The sequence below is a fragment of the Struthio camelus genome, chromosome 10, assembly GCF_040807025.1.
Source record: "Struthio camelus isolate bStrCam1 chromosome 10, bStrCam1.hap1, whole genome shotgun sequence".
NCBI lineage: Eukaryota > Metazoa > Chordata > Aves > Struthioniformes > Struthionidae > Struthio > Struthio camelus.
This window is the reverse complement of record NC_090951.1, coordinates 18,853,472-18,879,239: the sequence shown is the minus strand read 5'-3', so window position 1 is coordinate 18,879,239 and position 25,768 is coordinate 18,853,472. Positions and strand designations below refer to the sequence as shown.

General features: G+C 34.1%; 1 protein-coding gene across 11 annotated transcripts in view; it reads left to right on the top strand.

Annotated features, from left to right (window-relative positions):
* The window catches only part of RPGRIP1L (RPGRIP1 like), an 85,777-nt gene that overhangs the window by 7,921 nt on the left and 52,088 nt on the right, over positions 1-25,768 (top strand). For 7 of the 11 annotated variants that reach the window (XR_011143205.1, XM_068955756.1, XM_068955757.1 and 4 more), the window contains exons 4-10: positions 1,399-1,697; positions 4,409-4,508; positions 5,870-6,013; positions 12,850-12,955; positions 17,413-17,559; positions 18,785-18,858; positions 22,945-23,084. Coding sequence is in view for 10 of the 11 variants with exons in the window: in XM_068955756.1 (XP_068811857.1) it covers positions 1,399-1,697; positions 4,409-4,508; positions 5,870-6,013; positions 12,850-12,955; positions 17,413-17,559; positions 18,785-18,858; positions 22,945-23,084 (1,010 nt within the window). In the remaining variant the exon portion in view is untranslated. Of the gene's footprint in view, positions 1-1,398; positions 1,698-4,408; positions 4,716-5,869; positions 6,014-12,849; positions 12,956-17,412; positions 17,560-18,784; positions 18,859-22,944; positions 23,085-25,768 lie in introns of all 11 variants that reach the window. The other 4 variants (XM_068955759.1, XM_068955760.1, XM_068955761.1 and 1 more) reach the window with 3 other exon arrangements.

Here is a 25,768-nt window from a genome sequence, read left to right as displayed (position 1 = left end):
AACGGGTAGGTTGCTTGCTCATTCCATTTCTGCTAAATGAAAAAAGGATTGCTTGGCTTTACGTAATACATTCATCATCCATTTAGATAAAATTACACAGAATATACAAATTGATATTTAAAGGCACAGAAAGTATAAAATTCTCAATATAATGTTTGTCTAGATCAACAGAGAAAAATCTTAACTCCTTAAGCTAAATTTTCTTCCCATCATCCCTCATGTGAAAAACTTGGTAACTAAAAGTTTGGAATGATTTTGCAGTAGAAATACATTCAAAAAACAAACAAACAAAAAACCTGCTTATAGGCAAGTAACATTCTGTGACATGCTAAAGTTATTACAGGTTTTTTTTATTTCACTTTTGTTCTTTTAAGTAGAAGCTTCTGTCCACAACTATACAAAAATAAAACAAGCCCCTTAAACAAATGAAGTGTGTCCCTATTTTCAGTCTTCTGTCTGGGCCTGCAAAGAACAGATTTCCTGTAAACTAGATACAGGTCTAGAAGATGTGCGACCAATTTTGTAAAATCTTGAACTTGTCTCTCTCATCAAAGCCACCTTTTCTTTCTTTATATGCCAAGTTTTTTCCATTCACTGCTGGGCATGTTTTCTGTTCTTGTATATTACATCACCCCCATGTGCCCTCTCTGCCTTTTGTTCTAGCTTACCAATGTTTATCAAAACTAAAGGAAATCAAAGGTACAACTCTTGAGATGCCAAAAGCAAAATTTGTATCCTTTTAAAGATAGATGAAAACCATACCGCCTGTATCTAATTACATTCTACAACTAACCGTTACTTTTCTGAAGCACATTGGTGCTATTTACCAGAATAAAATTTAGTATGGTAATGTGAACTATCAAGTATCTCTTTCCTGAGTAACTTTTTGAATATCCCCACCAATACATTTTAGGAATTTTAGAACTGGAATATATATTTAAATCCTAAAATACTGGAAATGATATATCATTGGAATGTTGTATATTAGCATTCTTTCAATAGTTGAATGTTTTGTGGAACTGTAGCTTTTACAGTTTGCCCCACCACATCCCAAATCTGTAACTTTACTTAACAGCATGCAGAGGTTCCTATATAAGGTCATGCATTAAAAATTACATTTAAGGAGCATATGGAGTAAATATGTGTTCTCCCTTTACTAACCTTAAATGATAAGCCTTAGGAAACTGTTATTTGTCAGTGCTATAAAGCAGATTGCTGCACAGTGGTTTCAATTATCTTCAAAGAGTTCTTCACAGGCAGTAATAGTTATATCAAAACCTGAAATTTATTATTCAGGTTCTTTGCTGAAGTCTTCACAGCGATTATGTTCCTTTCAACAGAATGCTTTTTATGCTGACTTTTCACATTCTTTTTCATCTTTTTTATTATTTTCTCCAGAATGGCCACCAAGTTAATACGGCTTGTTAATGACAAAAAAAAATCTGAGCAGGTTGGTGGCGGCCCCAAGCGGCTGGGTCAGGCTGTGGAGCTGGAAGAAATGATTGAGCATTTGCAAGAGAAAGTTCGTGAGCTTGAGAAACAAAATGAGAGCCTCCACAACAAACTTATTTCAACCAAACAGCAGCTCCAGATTCAAGGCCATAGGCCTAGTCCATACAGCTATGTTCAGTCTCGTATTAACACTGGTCTCAAAAAAGTGGGTGATATTGCTGGCATACAGGAGCATGCAAAGAAAGGTATAATTCACATTTATTAAAAATCATGTTTTATACAGATGCCACTATAATTATTGCTACTCTTTTTTGTTCATATACTTTTTTGGGCAATAGTACCATTAGGCAAAATAATCACTGTTCCCCCCCTTTTCTTGTATTTCTCTATTTATAGCAGTCAGGATAACTTGTTTGCATTGAAGTCCCTATTTTGAGAATCCATAGTGGTAGACATAAACATACAGATTTGAAATAAAATGGTTATCAAGCACATGTTCTAATAGTTAAAACTGTGGGACTTTCCTAGTATAAATTAAAATTTCTGTGACTGTTAAAGACTTATAAAAGAAGAAATATATGAAAAAGTTTAGCCTTAACATGTTGTAACAAAGTTTTACATCTGCAATTTGTTTGCACATGTTTTTCTTTTTTTAATTTCAAGGTTTGTTCTAGTCTCTTGATACATGTGTGCACAGCACTGCAGGCCTTTGAAAAATATATTGCATGTGTGGACTTTGGAAAGCAAATACCACAATGCAGCCATCTTTAATGATGCTTTTTATAGTCGAGGCTTACAACTTAAGGCATCCTCACTCAGTCCTTTATCTGTGATAGCTATGTTTGGAAATTACACTTTAAAACCTTTCTATTTTCATTAGAAGAACATTTGTAGAAGTAGGTGTACTTGGTTAACTTATGCACAGCAGAGATAATGTGTTAAAGCAAAAAAGCAGTCAGTGTTGGTCCTGATTCAAAACTTTGAGTCAGTGGAAGCATCTCATTAACTTCTATTAGTTTTGGATCAGGCTAATAGCCAGTTATGTTGTGTTTTTTTTCTCCATCTTCCTCTCCTGCCAGTCTTTATTCTAGTTTAATTATTCATCTAGCCAAAATAGAAATAATTCCAATATTTTTAGACAGTCAATGAAAAGCAATAGGCTCTACCACTTCACTCCTTTCACTTGAATATAGTGTAAAGTGTCAAATGTTAAGTATCCTTTTTTTAACGTTTTCTTATATCATAAATAAGGCAATTTTGTTCCCAAAATCGATTTTTGTGTGTGTTTGTTTTTTTAACAATGGTTGGGCCCATGCTGGCCAAGCCAGTGGTTCTCAAACTGGGGAGAATGTGGGGGCTAAAGAGGTAGCTGTCCACAGAAAGTCCAGTTCAGATAAACTGAGAGATTTCACAGAAGCTCTAGTTTGCTGATCGCATTTTTAAGCTCTTGGCCAAACTAGAAGGGATTCTGATAATTTGTTTGAGTGCTAAAACATGGCATGAATATGCAGTTTCTTGAACCTACTTTTTTAAAATTAGGACTATGGTTGGAAAATCTAGCAATGAACACTCAGAACTTGGAAACTGTACATTCTCTTCCAGAAATCAGAGAATATTTACTATGGTATTCATTTGCATAGGATGTCTTGCATGTTTCTTCAACCTGCCCTTTTGATTAATGATAAACCTACCAACAGTCTGGGTTTCAGTCTGTGTCCTACCTTTAAAGACTGCTGGACTCTAGGATTGTTCTGTGGAACCATAACAGTGAATTTCAAAATCTTTTTAGTGAAGATCAGAAATTTTTCAGAGCAGTTCTCCAAAGATCATGCGAGTGCCTGCAAAATTCAGGAGAACTTAGTTATCTCTTGGGTTTGAAGAGACAAGACAAATCTACAAACAAGAAATACGTTGTACTTCATCAGTTCTACATGTGGCAGGTCTACAAATTCTGTAGCCAGCCGGTCCAAGAGGCATGATCAAGTATGAGTGTTCATTAAGCGCTCACTGGTTTGTCTGATTATTTTCTTTATTAGGTAAGACCACCTAATATATATCACAGGATTTGAGCAAAAGTAAATAAAAAATATTTATTGTAGTTATTAACATAATTGCCAGTACCTTAAAATTACCTAAACATCAAAATAATTTCAAAATATGTTAAAAAAAAAAAAAAAGAATCAATTCAGTACGAATGCAAAGTAGGTAGTATATTGTCAGTCAGCTTACAAACTTGCTGGTGTTATTGTACCTTAAATATAAATGACTTAATTATAGAGATTGAAGGATGGCAGTCTTCATTCTATATTTGAAATTTAATACATAGTTTGGTCCCACCTCAACACTTCATTAATTTCTTCTTGCTGAAGAAAGAGAATAAGTAGAAATATATGTGGTGAAATGATTGCTTTAATGACTGTTAACAAACAGTTCTTCACTGAAATAATTTCTCACTGTTCTTCACCAGGGATTTAGTATATCTTTGAAGAACATTAGCAAATTATTTGTACTGTTGCTTAAAATTGGCTTTGTAGTTGCTTGTCTAGGTAAATGCCTCTCTCATGACTTTGTGAAGGAAGCGCAATCAGAGAAGTAATTACAAGTGCATATTCCTGTTCAATTACATTGCTGCTGTTAAATCTTTTCTTCCTTGATACCATCTCTGTTTTTTTTCTTTCAAAATAAAAAATTCTGAAGAAAAACATTTCAAGAACTGTTTTTAATGTCTCTCTTTAACAGTGCACACTGTGTTGCCCGTAGTTTAAATTGTACATGAGCTATGTGATAGGTATTCAGAACATCTCTTCCCATGTGTATTTGATTTAAAATATTTTTTATGTTGTCCGTATAGGATTCATAGACGTTTGTACTGTATAGGGATTATTGTCCTTCTGTTAAATACTTTTTCTTTACATTCAGCATCACAAAAATTTGTTCCTCTTTTCCTTGGTTTTAGGAATGAGATTTCAAGATTTGGAAGCGAGATCGCCTCACCTTATGCTTCCCAGATATGGGCTGAGTCTACTAGAGGATGCAAGGGCTGAAATAAGAAATTTGTATGATTTTCATATTTCTTAATTTCTGTCATTACAATTGTCAAAACTTGTGGTTTTCTTGAAGAAGAAACACATTTTCCAGAAATTACCGCTTTGGAAGAGAAAGTGAAGTTGTTGGATCTGGCACCAACTTCTATGATACCTGTAACCATGCACAAGTATTTTGTGACAAAGAAAACATAGGATCAGGAATTTAGAATGAAAAATGTAGGTACACAAGAATTTGACTGAAAGTTAAAATTGATCCTTAATGGCAAGACTTTTTTTTTTTTTAAACAAAAGTGGTAATTGCTAGAAACTGATGCTGCCTAGCCTGCTACTGGACAAAACTGACAAAAGCAGAAAGAATGATACCTACAAAATTATTACCAATGTAACTAATGAAATGACAGCCCTTGTAAGTGGTGACCATCTTGAATGTATTAGGCTGATGGATGAAGCCTCATTTTTAGAGAGTCAGTTTTTGTAGATATGTTGCAAAAGACAAAGTATAGGGTGGTAACACAGAATGACTTTGATTCACTTTTATAGACCAGCTTTTAACATGCAGTCCAATTGTACTTTATAACTGAACTTAAAGCTCAAAAAACTCTTAATAACATCTTTAGTGTAGAGACTGCACAAAAGCAGACAGGTATTATGTAGAGCCTGCTAAATAAAACCTAATGTAAAATTAAGCTTTGATTAGGATATTTTTTTTTCCAAAGTATATCAGAACCAATTACATTTCAAAATCTGGTTTTCTGAAAGCTACTTTCAATGTCTGCTTTTCTTTTAGTAAGTATTACCTAAATTCAGACTTATTGCAATATCTGAATATGCTAAATTTTTGAAAAAGGAGTAGGCTAAATATAAAAATATTTACATTAAAGTGCAATTATGTATATTTTAATTGAAGGTTTGTAAGCACAGATATTTTTGTGGGATTGTAAGAAATTATATAAATACTTTATATATAAATATTTTGTTTTATTTTAATAAATTCAAATATTTAAATATTTTCAATATAGTTTTCCCATGAATCATCTGAAACTAGTAGCCTTTTGTTATAGTGGGCAGCAGATGAAACTTCAGTATGAGAGAAATTGATTGTTTATCTCCTTCATTATCCTGACATTCCTATTCCTAACACCCTGTGGAAGTAGTTTTCATTAATATAAAGGAATTTGCCAATGTTTAACTTGTACAGTTGTTATCCTCTCTGAGTCTAACCCTTGCTGAACAGTTGCAATTTTTTTTATGACTTGTATTATACTTGTACATAGTTAATGAAAAAAAATCTGTAGTAACTTACAGTGATGAGCTTACAACAGCCTCTTTCTCCTATACCTGTGACTTCTGAAGACTTCTTGTACTTGCAGAGAGACTGTAATTGAGTCACAAAGGGAACAGATTGAGGAACTGGAACATGCCAGAGAGATGCTTGGGAATCAGCTAAGGAGGAAGGAAAAGGAAGTTGAAGAGTCTCTCTTACAGTTGAAAGACCGAGAAACAACAAGCCAAAGGTACTGTGAAAAATGGAAATCTTAATTAAAAGAGCTTTGTCGTAATGTTTATATTTAGCCTGGGTAGTTACTTATTCCTCTAAGCAATATTTGCTATATTAATTTTTTTCTATGAAATTAAGTCATAAAATGATTTACCAAATGGCCATGGAAAACTCTAATGAAGTAAGGAGTTTGGTGAGATAATACAATGATATGATGATTTTGTGCAAATAAACAAAAATTCCATTTTTGCCCTTTAAGAGAATTCAGTACCAGCTGATTCAGATTCAACTGAAGTTCACATTATTAAATTTTGATTGCTTATCAGTTCTTCAATATAACTTTAAGAAAATTTTAGATATAGGTACATATTGGATAGTTTAGTGTTCATTAACACCCTTTAATAATAGGGAGTATACAAATCGTAGAAAAATAATGGCCTTATAAGCATAGCTGTAAATTTTTGGAGGAACGTGGTGTAGTTTTACAGTGAAACAAATATTCTTGTAGAATGTGTTTCACAGTAAAGCCTCTATTAATTTAGTCACTTCTCTTTCTCTTTCTTTCTGCTTTCACTTATGCAAAAATATAGGCAAATTAGATAGCTTTGCTTATATTTTCCCTCTTTTGACCTCAGTACTTCTCTTCTTTCTATTATTCTGTCTTTAGATTTCTTTCTTTTTGTGTTCTTGCTTAATTTCTTGGCTCTGATTTTTCCCTTCTTGTTAGCTCATTCAATTTTTAGCAAGTTTTTAATCTTCCTACCAACCTTCCTAACACCTTAGAGCTTCACTTTTAATGTTTCCGTAGTTTTGTTTTCCCTGTCACTGAATGCTTTGCCTTTTTTCTTAAATTGTTGTCCCACATGCAAACTACTTCCCTATAACTTGCCTTTTGTGTTTAAAGACAGAATTCTTATAGAAAATATAAATCGTTTTTTAAGACCTTTTTTTGTCGTCTGTAATATTTAAAGATCGTAACTCCACTTAGCTTGGTACTTTGCTGTGTTTAAGCTGCACCTCTCACTTTTTAGAAAGAAATTTCTCTCCAATCACTTTCTTGATAATGTACCAGATTTCCAATTCAATAATACTGGGCTATTCTGAAGATCTTAATTTGCTTGAGATCTTCCTGTGGGTTTTCTCTTAGCCATGTGGCTCTTGAAACTGATTTATTGTGTTTACTGTAAGAGTTATGAGACAGCCACATTTGCAGCACAGATTTCTCTTGTTATCCTTTCTTATTCTTCTTCCTCAGACATTTTCAACCTGTTATTTTTCATTATATTAAGGATCTAATAGGGCCCAATCTTGCATTCCTTATTCGTTTGAAAATACGTTTAATTTCAATGAAAATTTTACTTGAGTGAGAAATAAATGGTCAGTTCTTTAACTGTCCTTCTAGGGAGGGGACCCCTTACTAGGTGTGTGAACATTCTCATGCACATCTATGGTGCTGTATGAATAATACACCATAATATGACTGTTAAATTATTCACTAAGTTTTAAGTCTCTCCTATTCGGAATGTCTTTAATAACATGTGGTTTAAGGAGATTTAAAAAGTTATAATAAATAATTTCTCAGTCTGTACATACAGGAGATTTCAATAATATTTCAAAGTAAAGATTTCTTCATTATTTGAAAATACTGTGATACAAATCTCGAAGACCTTTTGTGTTTCATTTTCTATCGATAGACACTGTTCTGTTACTACAGTAGCCAGAAACTGAATAAAACTCCTAAACTGGATGCCAACTATCCTATTTCTGTGAAATTTTTAAGTTTTATAGTAAAGATACATTTCAAAATTCAGCTAAAAATCCTTAAGTCAGTCTGCAAAAGTAATGCAGATCCTTACCTGCTAATGCTTATCAAATGACTCGTTCACAGTCCATGATTCTTAGCCTAAATTACTGTTTGTGAGTTCACATCTGAAATTCTGGAAGTATTTGTCTTATAATCTATTTCTTCTCTGAAACCTGATAAAAGATATGTAAAGTATCTAAGAGTTACGACGTCTGGGTAAAGACACTGGGGAGCTAGATGGAGAATGCCCACTAGTGCACAGCCAGAATAATGTGCATTCCATAATTTCTCCACTAAAATAGTTTTCAGAGTGCTGTTTATAGCCATATTTTCCAAGATATATTGTTAATGCTAAATGAACCAGAGCCAGAACTAGAGGAATTCAGTTCTTTCGGTTCTTCCCACATTCAACTATAGACATAGGGCACCTCTATGTATTATCCTCAAGAGATTTTCATTAATTTTTTCCTGACAATCATACAATTGTTATCAAGAACAGTATTTATTAGTTTTTTTACTAGACAAGTTGATTTATCACTCTAAGTGATTCTTTTTTTTTTTTTGTATCAGCAGAGAAAAAACTAGGGTACTGCTATGAGAAAAATCAGAAATTTAGGTTACTTGGTGAAAATTATCTTTTCGTTTTCTTTTTGAAGCCTATGTGTTTGAACGTTGGTACAACATTGCCAGTTTTTCCTTGTATTTAGTTAGAACAGACTTGGCTATCATCTAGTTACCTTGCTCTCCAAAGACAGTTAATCTGTTGAAATTATTTAAGAACTGTAAGGTTCTAAAGGACATAGTAAAAGTGCTTCCATCAGTTATTCACCTTGTATTGCCATTTTATCTCAGTTTGGTGCTGAGAGGTTGTTTTGAACCTTTAGGAAAGTTCTTTATTCTACTGCATGATGAAGTTCTTTGTGATTGAAATAACCCAAAGCATTTCCAAGGAGTGAAGCAGCCACAATTAATAATGGCTAATCCATTGGCTATAAGAGAGGGAGATACATCTTGAGTCCTGTAGTTACAGGACAAGAGATCCAGTAATATTTTAAAGCTAGCTTTGCTCCTCCAATGTTCTTGAGTGCAATTTCTGTATAACAGCACAAGAACTCTGCGTAACAGAATTCAGTTCGTCTGTAGTGTACACCTTGATGGTCGTTGTAACATCACCAGTCAGTGTTTTTCTCAGTATTTCATGAGAGGTTGTTTGTGGATGGTTCCAGAAACATATGATTCTGACTTTCAGATTATGTAGTGGAGAAACTTGGTTTGTAGGTTGTTAGATTGAAAGCATTCCTTAAGTAAAACATTAACTTCATTTAGTTTGATTGTTTTTACTTTGCAGAAGGTCAAAACCATAATAATTTCATGATTTGGTAATGTCTATGATGCTGAAGCGCTCAAGGTAAAACATGTAAATCCGGACAATCACATTTTGTGAGCAGCTAGCTTCAGATCATTTAATTGCTCTTGGTACTTTCCAAAAACATTTTTAAAATCACCTCAACATGCATTTGTGAAACAGGTATTTGGTATTTGCAGGTGCACGGTTTTTACTATAAATGTGTATTTGCAGGTTACTCTTGCATTCTTTTGTCATTTTTCTTATTGCAACATGACTTTGGAATAAGACCTATTAAATGTGTGGATTTTTTGGATAGGAGTATCATATCTAAAGTATTCCTGGCTTCTGTGTTTGCACTCCTAGATTAAAAGGTGCAACATGGTCGTCATAGTGCATCCATCGTCTAAAAGGGTCTGTGAAACCGCAATACATATATGACTTTGTTAAATCAGGTCTAATATGAACAAAGACTTATGTTTGCATTTTCGTATCTGATTTTCCATACTTAACATGTTTTCCTGAAGATTATGGATTTTTTTCATTGGTAGATAGCTCTTTAGCCAGGCAAATGAATATGCAATTTTATATCAGTATTTAAATAGGCTTTGAAACTTGCATTGGATTGTAGAGCTGTTGATAAACTAGCTCTACAATATAATAGCTGATACGATGTTAATAAGTTTGCATATTGCAGATACGCTGAGTTACAACATAGAGTGCTGCTATTAGAAGGTAAATAGCTTTTTTCTTTTTTTTTTCTTCCCTTAAGGAATAAGAGATAAAGGAAAGAACATACCATATGTCAATTTATAATCCTGCTACTCCCAAAGCATTGTAAAATGAGAAGAGTACTGCATATTGGTGTTCTGTCCTTTACTTCTCCTCTTGAGGGCCATCTGCATGGGTATCTGCGGCATTGGTGCAATAAGTATAGAAAACTATCGTTTTTTATTTTGCCAGGTAGATGGTAAGCGAACCTGAAAAGTACGGTGGTGGTTTTTTGTTTGGTTGTTTTTGGTTTTGTTTTCCCTGTCCTGAACATGAATAGGAGAAAGTTTGAGAGCAACTGGTCCAGTTGATATGGCAGTCAAGACTCTCTAAGAAATATGTGTTGACTGCAGTCTCAGTGTTTTATCCTTTTCCTGCTTATGTGGAAATAAAGACAAGATGCAAGGGATGTGGTTTAATTAGGCCTCAATTTTATTATCTTAGCCATCTGGGAATTACTGGCATAAATTTGTACAGTGCAGGTCATGATCCTTTCTTTAATCATTTCCGTCTGATGTAGGTTGCTGTCAGCCCCCCCCCATTCCCACACAGCTGGTCCCCAGCCTGTTACTGGGACCCCGTTATATTCTTTTAATCCAAATGATACAGGCCTGAAAAATAGATTGTTTCTTTGGTGTACTTTAGACATTAACCTCAAACATAAGGATTATGTTTTCTAAGGAGTCACTTTCTCCTAACTCCATTTCCAATTTCACACTCTTTAATCCAGCTTTAAAATGAGGTTTAGACTGGAAGGATATGTCTACACTTGTGGCAGAAGGCCATCAAGAGCTAAATCAGTATGTCCATCAGTTCAAGGTACAGTCTCAGAAAGGAACTCTAGGGTCTGTTTTTCTTTTGCTCCAGGTCTACCTCCACCTCTTGGGGTTCTGAGGCTGAGTTTTTGGCTTTGTTGGCAATAATAATTGAACGGACTATCTTAGTATAGTGTTATTCTTACAAGTTTTTTTGTTATTCTTTGAGCAAAATATTCCCTATATAAGAGAAGGATGACCTGGACTTTATTTGAAACCTGTATATAGCCCCTATTTTTAATCTACATCAGAATACCCGGGAAGATGTTCTGGGAACAGAATACGTCAGCTATGTGGGAGGGAGAAAGTTGTGTAGATAATCAGTTTTGTCATGGCCATAACCTGTTCCACTGTTTTGTGACTGCCTTTATGGAAAACCGAAGGGATCTTCTTCAAATAACTTCGCTTTGTCCATGAAATCTGAAATGAATCTGCCATCTGTTCTTCAATGGCATGTTAGTTATCATGTGTCTGGGTGCATCAGCCATTTATTAGGCGTACTTTATTTAAAAAATACAAGCAAAACAAAACAACCTCTGAAAATACTGTAAAAGTATTTTAAAGAACAATTTGGTTCCTCTGGCCTATGATGAGAGCTGAGATTGTGATCAGTGCAATGCACTAATAAATGAATAGCACATGCTTTTGTTATCTAGAATATCCATGAGATAAATAGTGTTATAATGGTCAGGATTGAACTGAATCCCCACAAATAGTATTTTTGCACTTCTGAATTTGAATGATTGACTTGGTAATATCAGTACCAAAAACCTATTTAAATCAAATGGTGTTTCATTCACTGTTGAAAAAATAGTTAATGTTGATAGTCAGGAGCCATGGGGTTTACATCTGTACATCATAAATTTCACTATCATCTGCTCCTTTTTCTACTTAAAAAGAATATAAAGCCTCCTGCTTTAAAAAGAGAAGAAAAAAAAGAAAAAGACAAAGCCTTTGAAGGCATCAGTGCCTTTTGTTTGATGTGTGGAAAAAGATTAAAAAAAACGTGCCACTACATTAGCTTTTAAATAGCTAGCATGAGACACTCTTGCTGTCTTTACTTACCACAACTTGAATTTATGTAGATAACATGTTTTAGACACATGATTGTTTTTACATTATGTTAGGCCTGTTCTTGGGGACGATCCCGGGTTTGTGAGTATGTTTATCTTCTGTGTAAGGACAATTAACTGGTCAATGCCAAAACACGGTGGGCTTTGATATTTTAAAGAATAAAAGAAAAGTATTTCACGTTCTCAGCTGTTTTACAGATGTGTAAGCTTTGTAGTCCATTTGCTTGCTCCAGCAGGGCATTGTGACTGTTCTTCCGATATATGTCTAAAATAAATAAGTATTGGAAGAGAAGTGACCTCCTTCAAACACTAAAGATGTTATTCTGACTTTATCACGTTTTGTATTAATAAATACAAACTTTCTCTTCCTGAACTTTTAGAGACTACAAAAAGTAATGGGGTCTACTTTCACTATTTGAAGAAGGAAAAAACTTCTGAAATAAATATTTGTTTAAATTGCAACTAATTTTAAAGATCTTTTCACAACAATGCATTCTCAATTTAATCTTATAACATAATTGTAACCGTATAAAACTTCTACATACATATGAAGTGATGTTTGCGTAGTTAAAGACACACCTGCTTGTTTGAATGTCACTCTTAAGATGTTATCAGTGTAAATTGCCGAATCACTTTTAGAACTATTTGGTCGTTTTAAAATGTAAGACAAAACTCTGTAAAGTGGTAATCTGCTGGCACCAAATACTTTGGAGAGGTGACAGGGAAGTGACTGGGAAAAAATATCATCTTTCTAAGTATAGGACATGTCTCTCTTCCTGCAATAGGTACTTCGATGCTATAAACAAACATGTCTATTGATTGACGCTGCCATGTCATCATGCAGTAGAATGTTGAGTTACTTAAATTCTGCAATGTGGATTATAGAAGAAGAAATTCAGTTGGCTATTGCACACTACATCTGCTCCTGAGCGTATTGTAGAAAGCTGATTTGCAAGTGATTTCAACTTTTCAAGACAAAACTAATAAGAGAATTAATTTTGCATCTTAACGCTCACCATGCATTTCTTTAATACAATTTTGAAGGTTAAACATTCGTGACAATGTGGAAATGATCAAGGTCCATAAACAGCTGGTTGAGAAAAGCAGTGCTCTATCAGCAATGGAAGGAAAATTTCTCCAGCTTCAAGAGGTAATTACAATTTGGTCGGTACGTTGCACTACTCTCGCCACATGAGCGTGTGTAAAAGGAAAACAAATATACATAGTTTCTGCTTTTAAGTCAATTTGAATATGTGAAAATAAATAATACACTGCTCCCAAACTACCTCAAATGCCTAGGGTTTTAGTAGTCTTAAAATTAATTTTTTTCAGAAGCATCTAGCAGGTTTTGAAGATTGCATTTGTCTGCCAGGCTGTGTCAGACAGATTTTTTTGTTGTAGAAAGACCTCAGTTTTCTGGACGTCAGAAGAGATGCTTGACCCTTTACAAAGAGGATTTTGACTTAAACATACTGATCTACTAAACAAGGGGGACCAGAACCAATCTTTCATAAAGGGAGGAGAGCTGGCTCTGTAGAGTTCTGAGGTTAGGACTTGTATTCATAATTTCACTGAAGTTATTTTAGACAATTACTCTCAGTAATGGATTTTCTTGATCAAAAGAGCAAATTATGAAAATATCAGTGAATATGCAGTTGCATGGTAGATTTCATATGGGTTTTAGTGATATAGCACTTTTCTGCCTCTTCCCATATATACTTGGAGAACAGTGTATGCATCCAGAGAGGCAAGATGAAGATAACTTAGAAACGGGACAGTTTCAGAAGAAAAAATCCTATGTGCAATTGAGCTGTATAGCCTCCAGTCTTGTGAGGTGGTAGCGCTAGCTATCCTTGTTATTTGCAAGATGTGTGATTATTCATTGTATTTGAGAGAACATTTAATTCCCTGTAAGCAAAAAAAATTTTTTCTCCAAAAAGAAAACTTATTTTTACAGTGTTTCTTTGTTTAATTTTTTTGTCTTATACATGCATCTGCAATTCCTTTGTACTTGACATTCAAGGAAAAAATAGGATTCAAAACAGGAAAATTACAGAAATGAAAGTGACGTTTTAAAAGTTTAAGCCAAGTAAACTTTTAATAGAAAATGCAGAGTTATCAGTATATAATACAGAGTTTAATATATAAGACTAAATAAGCAGCAGTGCAGTTGTATTTCCGTAGTAGGATTTTGTAAATGTTTTAAACCCATAGAACAAAAACAGTGCTTGATGCACTGCCAAAATCTTGAGGCAGAAATATCACAACAATTAAGGTCTTCTCATTAGTTATGTATCTGTTTATTTAAAAGTACTGCATGGATCCTATCCTTGTACTCCCTGCTGTCCAGGAAGAACTCAGGAGAGTTGTTTGTCATCCTTCCTTAGCCCTCTGGGATTGGAGGCTGCCAAAGTGTACCTTTCTCTTTATTGTACTTTAGCCTCCTATTTTCAACCTTCTGCCCCTCAGTTGATTCTATGGGCTCTTCCCTTGGTATTTTTTCTTGGAACACTCTTATTGCTGCTGTCATCTTCTTGCTGCTTTAGCACTCTAAACAAGCCTTTTGCCATAAGATTTTTGTTCCGTTCCTTTTTTGCTGTGTCTTTCTCCTGCTGCTTTTTGCTTTACTCTGCTTTTTTCCCAGTCTAATACCTATATCTTCTGTGCCAAATCAGCTCTTCTGTTAGTAGCTCTAATTTAATTTCATGCATGGGGTGAACTATGTAGAATGTAAATTCTAGAGGAGACAGGTTTCACATGGCTTTCTATGTTGTTAAATAGAAAATGATACATAAACTGTTCCATTCTAAATCATATGTGACTTTTTGGTAATTTACAGCAAACGTCAAGTTCTTATGCCTCTCTCTTGGCCGCAGCTGAATAGAAGCACATGCGTAGAATTCAAACTGGTATTTTAAGACATTGATTCTAATATACACAGTCAGAGCTGGATTTTTCAAAAGGATGAGTGTTTTCTGTCTTTTTGTATTTTTTACAAGATAATAGATACAATGATGTTCCCATTTGCAGTTAAATGTGTTTGAAACACGTATCTACTAAATTTGCCAAATGTATCTAGCTAAATGTAACTAACTGTAAAATCAGAAGTTTCTAGTTTAAATGGCAAGTAAAGTACTTCAAAACAGAGCACTATTTATTATTTCTGTATGTTTATCTTGATGGTTTCCATGAGTATTGAGTTCATTAATTAGCATTTACTTTCAGCTTCTGTCAGTGGAAAGGCATGCACTACCTGGATATTTTCCCTTTGAACTTGAGCCAGCCCAGCAGTTGTGAAACCACAGGAAGATAAGAGCCTACAATCCTGCTCCATTTAATGCTATTTAAGTTGAGCTCAGTACCAAACATTTATAGGATGGCTTTGTTATTAAAGAATTATTATGTAGCCAGTTGAATTAAGGAGTTGTGCAATCTACCTAGAAGAACAAAGGACCTTGAAAACTATTTTGATTATACATGTGATGTGAATGCTTTACTTATATATCTTAATTACAGAATGGAAATTTAGGACTTCCTGAACTGTATTATGAAATATGCTAAACTTGTACAACTACAGTTTTAAATACTATAGAGTTAATTCTAATCTTGAACAATTAGTACAACTATTGATTTCAGAAATATAATTGAGAAATACAATTGAGAGTATGGCATTTTTGCAATTCTTCTAGAAGCTATACCTCCATTCTCTTAAGAGAGTTACTGTTACTTGACAACAATATTGAGGCATGTTTCCCAAAGGAGCAAAATCCCAGACTAGAAACCTTAAACTAAAATCATCAATCCAGCTGTTGCCAAGACCTGAATCTTGGAATATTTCTAGAGAGAACAGGATAGAAAACAATTCAGGCGTGATGGAAAAAAATGCTAACAGAATAGTCAAACATAGAAAAATATCCAGGAAAAGAGCATATCTGGAAAAAACAATGAAGGTAGTGTCTTGTTAATAAGGAAAGTTAATCTGACACGATGAAGAGAGAAGTAGAGACACTGAAGGATTAGAATGAAGTTGAAGTGAGGAGATTTTTCAGGAAGATGTTAGTAGAGGTTCCGAGAGGATGTTTCTGTAGAATAAAAAGATTGTAGCCTGACTGAGGGAGATTTGGGATCAGTTTGAAGGTGAAATCAAGATTTTGAGTGTAGTTTTTGTTTCCAAGTATGTTAGAAATTAAGGAAAGAAAAAAGGGTAAAATGGTCCATGAATGGCAAATTTGCCAAAGATTTTTTGCCTTATATATATTTAGTGGGTGGAAGTGATGCAAGTTATTGGAAAGGGAAAAGAACTTAAGAAAAATTTCAAGGTGAGAGGTGGGGTAGAAAAGCTGAGTTCACTTGAGCAGTCTTTGGAAGAGTTAGAGTCTGCAAGGTTTGTGATTTTGAGGAAGAAGGAAAGAAATTTGGAGAGACATGTAAAGAAGTAAAAAAGACTGATTTTTTTTTAAGCTGTCATTTCTTTGAAGAAGTTACTGAAATTCAGTTCATAGACGCACTACAAAGCAAGAAGAGCACTGAAGAAAGACTTGCTGGAAGGTGATGAGTAATATACTTCATTATCTCTCTGGGATAAGACTCTCTGCTATATTTTGTATTCTCCATAAGATTTTTCTTATGAAGAAATGAGATATGAGAGGCTGTTGGGTTTTTTTTGTCTGTTTAGTTCTTAGGAAATTCATACTGCATGTGAGCCTAAACAGTTTGCACAGGATTCATATTCAGCTTCTCCATTATGCTACTTTCTAGGAATGGTGAAGGATTCTGGAAAATATGAAGCTACCTTTTTTTCTACGATAATTAAGTATTGTCTATACTCACACATGTTTTTGACACATACATTTTCATATAATCATTTTGTTAAGCTGGAGAATGGCAGTTGGGCTGTTTTTTTCAAGTCATACTTCTTTGAATATGATTTACCTTTAAATTCTTAATGAATTTAAGCATTAGTAAAACATTGCAAGATGTAGAGAGTGTAATACTGATATTCTGGAAATACAGGTTCTATCAGCATCTTCCATTTAATATTAAAATTGGTTAAATGTGTAATATAATGCTTAATATAATCCACTGAAGTAGATTAAAATATAAAAGAAATGTAAGTCCCTGATTAAGTTATTGCTGGCAGGAAAGTATAATGAAGTGCATAAGGAATATGAAACAATTAGATATTTACATCTATGGGTTAACAGAGTTGTAGCAAGTTCTGTGATTAACATAACTGTGGTCAACATTCATTTCTTTCTTGCTACTGCAGTGTTTTTGGTCAGTACGTCTAACCACTGTAACCACAGCAAAATCTTTTAATTGTTTAACAGATGTATTTCTTGGTCCTTCTCATGACTGAACTGAGGGTTTAATGTTCATGACAGGATCAAGAATGCCATCTTCTTCTGGTCTTGTGTAATGAAAGTTTGTCCTTCAGTTTCTTAGCTCAAGAGTGTCTCCTGTTGACTATATTGAGAATATATATTAAATGCTGCCAGGAGAGGACCACTGGTTGAATATGCAGAGTTTTATAACAGTCTACTAAGTGTGGATTTTCCCCACCCACCCCTTTTTTTCCTTCCTTCCTTCCTTCCTTCCTTTTGGTAGAACCAAAGGAACCTGAAGAGTAGCCACGATGCTTTAATGACAAAAGGTGATGAGCTGAATCTACAGCTTAAAGAGGAACGTTTGAAGTGCCTCCGTCTTGAAAAAGAATTACAATCAGTGATTATTTCAAAGCAAAGGACAGAGGAGGTGAGACTCTGTCTCTCCTGGACACAATCTGCTTTAAGTAGTATACATAGATAAGGGAAAGGATCATGTAAGTTAAGGATGGGATACCTTCTCATTAATGAGATGTGAACAGACCTTTCAAACACATTTAGAAGGCTGATGTTGTAATATGCACTATTATCCAGTTAAAAGAAAATCCTGTGGCTGCTGCTTGCATTAAATACAATCATAAACCGTATCTGGCCTCCATGCCACGTTATCACTGCACAAGTGTTTAGACAATATTCGAGGAAAAGCATAGCGTTTCACTTCAATCCTGATACTAAACAAACGCTGTAAGAGCTCTAAAGAACTAACCAGAAACAATCATAATAGTTACTTTTGCTATTTCTTTGCTATTATTTTAACCAGTGCTGGGTAGTATTACTTCCACCTAGCAATTAAATTGGTCAGTTCTATTTCTTTATCTAGTGGATCCCAGACAGGCGTGTCATCACTAACAGTGACCCAGATATAGGGCCAAAAATCAAGCATTTTATTCCTCATTCTTTTCAGTGTATGAGGTAAGTATAAGTAAGTATATGCGTACAGTAAGTATATGAGTAAGAGGCTACAAAATTTTTTGTTCATTATTACATTTTTTTAGCAACTTAAGTTCAGTTTTGTCACTCGGTTTACCTGATTTGAGTGTATTTTACATGAACCAAGTTTGCCAACATTGCCTCATAGGTATTACCTTCCAACCTTTAAACTACTGTAATGCACGTAGGGAATACCTTCTGCATTTTAGCATCTTTTGCAACTTTAAAACCGTATCTTTCTTTAGTGAGTATTTTGAAAGTGGGAACTTAGCTTGCTGCTTCTGTCTGATCAAAAAAAAACAGGTTTTACTATACAGCAGCTGTTAACGAGGTAATACTATTTGTATACCAGAACTGAAATAAATATTTTTAGTGTTGTAGACATATTTTTAGGCATAAAACAGAATATGGTTAGATACTGTTCTACTTCAACTTAGGCATCTTGAACTCAGCTTCATATAAGCAACTTGAAACAGCCTGTCTTGGCCAAATGTAAATCTGTGGGTGGAAAAAGTATTATTCTGAAGCTTCTAAAGACCATTGTGTAAAAAGAACAAATAAAAGTATTCCTGAAAATGCCTGCAAAGTATTAACTAGTTGTCTATAAATTCAGTATAATTTCCTTTTGTGCTATATATTGTGTGGAACTTTCTTCTTCATTTTAGTTACAGGATAGAATAAATGATCTAGAAAAGGAGAAGGAACTCTTAAAAGAAAACTATGATAAGCTGTATAGCAGGTAAATTATGTTTTTTCATATATATATAAAACTTGATTTCCCATCCTGTTTGAAAGCTCTTCATATAGTGTGCACGTGCATGCGTGGGCATATGCACTTGGGTGTTTGCGTGCTTGTGCAAATATATTCTTAACACAGTTCCTCATAAAACTATGTGTATATGGAAATGTTTATGATGTCCAGCCTGTATTTCACTTATTCTGTTGAAACAGAATCATCTGTCTTCATCCTGGTTGTTCTAATACTCTTCAAATTGTATGCTTTTTTTTTTTTAAATTGTAATTAAGAATTAGGTAGAATTCACTTAGCTTTGAACATCAAACAAAAAAGTTCTTATCAGACTTTCTAATATATTTTTAGCAGGTTATTGTTGAAAGAAGAAGAAATCTAGGTAGAGTTACAGTTTAGATTAATTTTATTTTCTGAATTTTAGGGGGGGTAGTGGAGGGGGTTAAGAGTTGATCTTTTTGTATAAATTTTTCCAGCACTTTTCAGTGGATTTATATGAAGTCTAACATCAGACAGCTTCTACCGTGTTTACTTATTTGGGGAGAGCAGGGTGTTAGTTGATTTTTTTTTTTTTTTTTTAATAAAAGCTACCATTTCATCTGTGCTGGTTCTGCTTGAAGTTTTTACATAGGTTCATATGAGCTTTTACAAAGATTCATACAGATATTAAGTTGTATAAATGGTATCAGCAATTAAAATGATAATGCATTGCCAGGTATGATTCAGAAAATACCTCTACTACAAAAAAGAAGTCGTTACAGTCAATTGGCACAAGCATATTAAAGGAAAGAAGACCTTGAAATGAACTTTTCCTAGACTGAAACCATGTGACCTCTCATATTGCAGAAGCTTAGAAAGTAAATTTCCTAAAGTTAATTGTCTGAGAAAGCAGGAGAAATGCCTGAAGTCTTTTTTTCTTATCAGAATGATTTCTCCTCTTAAACTTCATTCAATTTGTCAGTGTAATACCTTTCAAAAAAAACTGATGAATAAATGCAATGAAAGTGATATTTAGTGTTGTTTATAGTATTCTTACAATATTTATTGTCATTTTTGTTTTCTACTGTGAAATTTAAAATTATAATAAGTAAAAATCTATGAGTACAAATAGTTTTAAACTTTTACAATATGATATGTAACAATTGTATAATCGCAATATTTAGAGTTCTTTACAGTTATCTCTTGCTTAAATTTGTTGTGGATTCCTCCAAAGTTTGAGGATATAAATATTTCTGATTATCACTTTGTCTCCTCCATTATTATGCAAAGAAGTAACTTTTGCTAATATAGCAACTTGAAGTCTTGATTTGAAGTTTTCATTTCTTGCTTTGTAAATTGGAGTGGGACAACTGAAAAGATGATTAACTAGATAAATTTAAATATGGTTCTCCCATAACCCAGTAATCTACAATAGATTTTTTCCCTAAAATGAACTGATTTTTCATATACCCTATGTAAATATTGATTCATGTTGCATGATTCCCTGTTAGCATACAGGTACTAAGAAATTACAAAGAGAAATGGAACACTTTCACTGTATCTTTTGGAATTTTACTAGTTCTGTTGATCATTTGATCAATGCAAGTTTACTACAGCACGCTCATTGCTAGCAGTGGATAGGCCCATGTCCACAGGTGCCAAATAATTAATAAATTTTTCTATAATTGTTTAAATGGGGGGCAGGGAAAGGCTTAAACCTCGTTCCTTGCTCATGTCATTCTCTTGGAAAATCCATTTGAAGTTGATGGGAATTTTGCCAAAGCCAAGACTGCAGAATTTGACCTGAAGAATTTACAAAGAACAAGTATGAATTTGTCAGTTGACTCTTATTATTTAGTCAGTATTTGAGAAAACAGTTCGTTTGGATAAAAGGTTTGCAGGAATTGTTTTCATATGACCTTGTAATGCAAATCTTACAATGCTCAGACTGCCTCTAAAGGAAGCAGTGCCAGATGTGGTTGACCATTTATAGTTATCCAGATGGCATCAACTCCAGTGAAATACAGTAAATGTAGAAGAAATTCCACATGAATTCAAGTGAAAAGTAATCTTAAAATTTGAGGGAGGGAAGAGATAGAAGTGGACTCAATTCACACTGACATAAGCATCTTAACACTAGCTTTCTGTGGGCTTGGATAAATCCTGTCTTCTGAATTGTTCTTCATTTAAACACATGCAAATTCTGAGTTTGGTTCATAAAGGCTGTTAATGATTTTTCTGCAACAGCCTTTTGAAAAATTGAAATAATGTGTAGCTACATCTTTTTATGAAGTAATTGTACCTGCAGATAGTGAAGACACACACAGACACACAGACAATTTATATAAACTAGTTTTCATAAACTAGATAGCATGCTTATTAAAACTTCCAGATTTTTTTCAGAAGTCTGAAAACCAAGAGCATTTGTATCTTCTGTTGTTAAGATTTTTGCTTTCCTTATAGTAGTCAATCAAACTTTGAAGAGTGCTAAGCAATTATAGAATATACTGTCTTCTCTTCTGCACCTATGCAATATTATAGAAAGGATTGTGGGTTCACTGCATTATCTTCAACATTATAGCAAAGTGAAACATGTATTGTTGTACAACCTAGAAGCTTTATTTAAATCCATGAGTGATAAAAAAGATGTTCTTTCACATTATCAGTTGGTCTCTGCCCAGAGAACGGTATGATATAAATAGATAAGATAGATATTGAATGAGAAAAGTAAAAGGTACAGAGAAATGAAAGTGATTTTCTGAAGATCACAAAGCAAGACTATAAACTTTTGCCAAATATTTTGGAGTCTAGAATTCATGTTACAATATTTGTTTCCTTTAATCTTCCGGAAAATCCTCCTTCACATTTATTGGATTTAAATTCACTTGTATATATACTCACTTGTATATATACTCAAAACCATTTTATATAGTCATAGCCATAGCTTTCAAATCAGAGGCAATTCCCTTTCGGTTAGCCAAGCTATGTGGATTGTCCCTTCTGCCCTATTTCTCTTTTAATGTTTTTTCGTTGTGGTTGTGGCTAAAATATATATATATATATATTTTTTTTTTTAAGTAACTTATTTTTGCTGGTGAGCTTCACCACAGTGAATAGGTGAGGAACTGGCCCATACTTTAAAATGTGCTACAATTTCAGCTTTTTCACAGAATATTTTTACAGTTTCAATTATGTGAATAAACTATTTTATGATTGGTTAAGGTTAAGATGAAGGGCATTTTTCCAGGCAAATAAAAATGCAGCTATTGAATAATAACATGAAGACATAATACTTACCTTATAAATTATACAAAACCACATTGCATTATTTTTGTCTTTTTACCTACTAAGAATTATATTGTAGATTATTTAGTATACTTGCTTTTGCTTCAATCCAAGTTGCACGTTTTATTGTGGTTTCACCAGTTCTGATTTTGAGTCTGTGCTATACTTACTGCACATGGATTTGTAGTTTACAATTAAATAAAGTGTTACAGGAAAAAAAGGTATTCTAATTTTTTTGCCCACCTCCCTTCTTTTATTTTTTAAAGTAGAGAAAGATTACCTTATACTGTACTTGTTAATTAGTATCAGAATTGTTGTTTTGCAGTATGAGAACTGTTGTCACTTTGTGGTCAACGTTTCTTTGAACAGGCAAATGACTTTAGGCTCTGTATGTTTCACAGATTTAAAAGAAATCAGGTGGGTAATCGCAGTTCTCTACATTAAGAGGTTTTGTATGCGGAAAGAATGGTTTTGTCAGTTGTCAGTTGCTGAGGCTTGGAGTTGTGGATTACTCTGGAGTACACATCTGAATTCCTTTTCTAGTCCCACAAATGCTGTATGCTGCCAACTTTTCTGACTTTGGAGCTCTAAATTAAGGCCAGTTCCTTTGCTCATCCCACAAACTCTTTCATGTCTTTTAACCGCAGCCTGAGAAAGGCGCCTTGGTTTCAACAGCAGCAGACCAGCATATGTTTACTTAATTCCTGAGACATGATGACAGTGGTCTTTGTGCCACTAAAAGCTTTTTTCTTTATTATTTTCTGTTGAAGTTAATTTCTAAAAGTTTTTCACATGCCACATATTTTATTGCAGTGTCTTTAGTGTGACCCATGAACAGCAATGGAAATTAAAGGAACAGCAACTGAAACTGCAGATTGCTAAACTAGAGACTGCTCTCAAATCTGATTTAGCGGACAAAAATGAAATCCTTGACAAGATCAAAGTAGAAAGAGGTATATTTCTGCAATAACCCTAACTTTCTCATAAAGTGTGATTCTCCTGTGCTACAGTCCAGGCTAAGTTATATTTCACAGAAAAGCTTAATTTCTATTGTTGGTGAGCTCAAAACTGCCTTTTAAGTGTACATTGAACAGTATGTTTAGGTCATGCCTAGCTATTAAGTACAAAAAATTGTCCCAATGCAGGTATGTGATGAATGAGGATCATACCCCTCCAGTTCCCTCAAGTCTTCAACTATTGGGTTAATATTTACTTCTTTATTCTGTATTTCTTTTTCTCTTTCCACTACATTAAAAATTCTTACGGGCAAGAAGACTAATCTGACAGGCCCTTTCAAAATATAAAACATCTATCTAATTGGATGTATTGTGCAAAGGTATATGTAGCCTTTATAGGCCCTTGAAGATGATTAATTGTCTTTCAGATTTTTGAATTCCAAGTTTTTAATATTTTTAGTATACACAAATTTTACTTACAGCTGTGTACATTTAAATTAATATTATTTTGTTAGTCTTCCGAACATGTGATTCGATTTGTGCTTTTCCTATACTGTAGGACCACTCAGTGAATCTTTGAAACCTTGTAATCTTCTTTGTCTCAGTCCTGTGATATACTGTGGCAATACAAAATTTACAAAACGAAAGCACAGGCAGGAAGGAAACAAAACGTTTTTAGGGCTGATTCTTCAAATGTAACTTGTATCAGTGTGAATAATCTTGAAGAACTTAGTGGGACCACTTCATGAGTAGTTCTTTTTATGGTTATGACTCCAGTTTAGCATGTGCTTAATGCTGAGATTTTGAGTAGGTCTATTGACTTCAGATACAAGGTTAAGTATTTAAACACTTTATTTGGTCAGAGCAAGTGTTTGCAAAATTAACCCCAAGTGATACTAAAATACATAAAATGCCTTAAGCTATAATAATATAAAGTTATGACATACGGATGCTTAATTTATGAACTTGAGACAGGTGTTAACTGTAATTTGATTACACAATGCAATGCAAGATTGAAAGTGGCCTTAAGTGCATGAAGATGTCATAGACCTTATTATTTGGTTAACTTGACTGTGGAAAATTGGGTAACACCTGTCATCTTCCATCTTTCTATGGGCACTGTATTTAAGTGGAAGGTCTTTACCACCTTTTTCCCAGCGGGACACTTACTGCTTATTCTACTCTTAAACTGGATCACCAGGCTTCTGTGCTACGAATTTCAATTAAACTGAACATGCTACAGCTTGAGTAGATGTTATACTCTCCTGTGCATTTTCACAAGTCTGTCATCCTCAGTTGGCTGAGCTACCTTTACATCTTTCTGTGTGGATCCTCGTGCTTCTAGGACACTCAGCTATTCAGTTTCCAGCTGTGTTAACTGCAGTCCTGGTATCCCTCCACACGCACGCACACACACGTCCTTCTAAATGGAGTTTAGAATAGACAATAGACATCATCTATTCATCAAGAGCTCTCAAGAAATAGAGAAATGAATTGAAACCACTCAAGGCAATATTTAGAATTTGGTTACAGCTCGTTTTCTTCATCAAAGCTTGGACCCTCTTAATTGTTTCAGTCACATACTTCAGATTATCTGCCTTTGCTGCACAGCCTCAAAGCGGAGCAGGAAAGTAAATTTTGGTTTGTCCTAACCTACTGCCTGCCTAGTCACTTCTAATACTGTGTTAGGTGTTTTAATCTAGAAATTTTGACCTCTGCTTCTATCCCTGATGTGGGGGGAGGTAGAAACAAAAGACTTTTTCCTTTTCTTCTCGTAGGCTTTCCTGCTAGGTAGGAAACCTCAGGTAGGTTTACTGAGACCCTTTTTTTTTTTGTGGGGGGGGTGGGGGGGGGATGGTATTTTGGAGGAGTGGAGGGGAATACCTTATTTCTACCTTTCTTTTCCAACAGGTAGCCTGAGGTTTATATAATTTTCATTGAACTAGTGTAGAGCTAGTGTCTTCTCTGCAAGGGCAGAGTTTGGCATATGATTCTTTTCCAGGAGTAGGAAAGATATTAAAATAAATGAAGTGCTGAAGCTTCTTAATGCCACAGGAAGATGACATCATCTTGTCCTCCTTAAGTATTTCTCTTTTAGAGTTACTGTGTAATTTGGATCTGAAGTCTTTTTATGGTGTTTTCTGTCCATAACTTCATAATGTGTTATCTAATATGCAATTGAAATACTTCTAGAGAGAAGACAGAATAACATATGCCACCTTGTGACTGCATTTTCCCTTTTTTACCATAATGTATTTGCTGATTTTTTTTTTTCCCGCTTCCGTTAGTCTTTTGTTTATTGTGTCTTCCCAATATATGCCCAGACTCTCAGCCATTGATAGCAATTGCTGTTTGGTTACAACGTTTGTTGTATTTTCCTGACAGTGTTTTCATGTAAATCTCAAAAGGATGAGATAAGGTAGTATAAAAACTAAGCTGAAACAATCTACTCTAGCAAGCATTGGTGTTATTTATCTCTTAAATTCACAAACTATATATCTTTGCTTGATATGTTTATGTCTAAACAATTTCTGTTTTTCATTAGTGTAATCTCATGCATTGCTGCACTTGCTGTTAGCAGTTATAGTACTGATTTATGCGCTATTTACTAACTACATATTTTTAGTATATATTTATATAGGCTTACAGTTTAGGCTGCCTTAATGGACAAATATTTATTC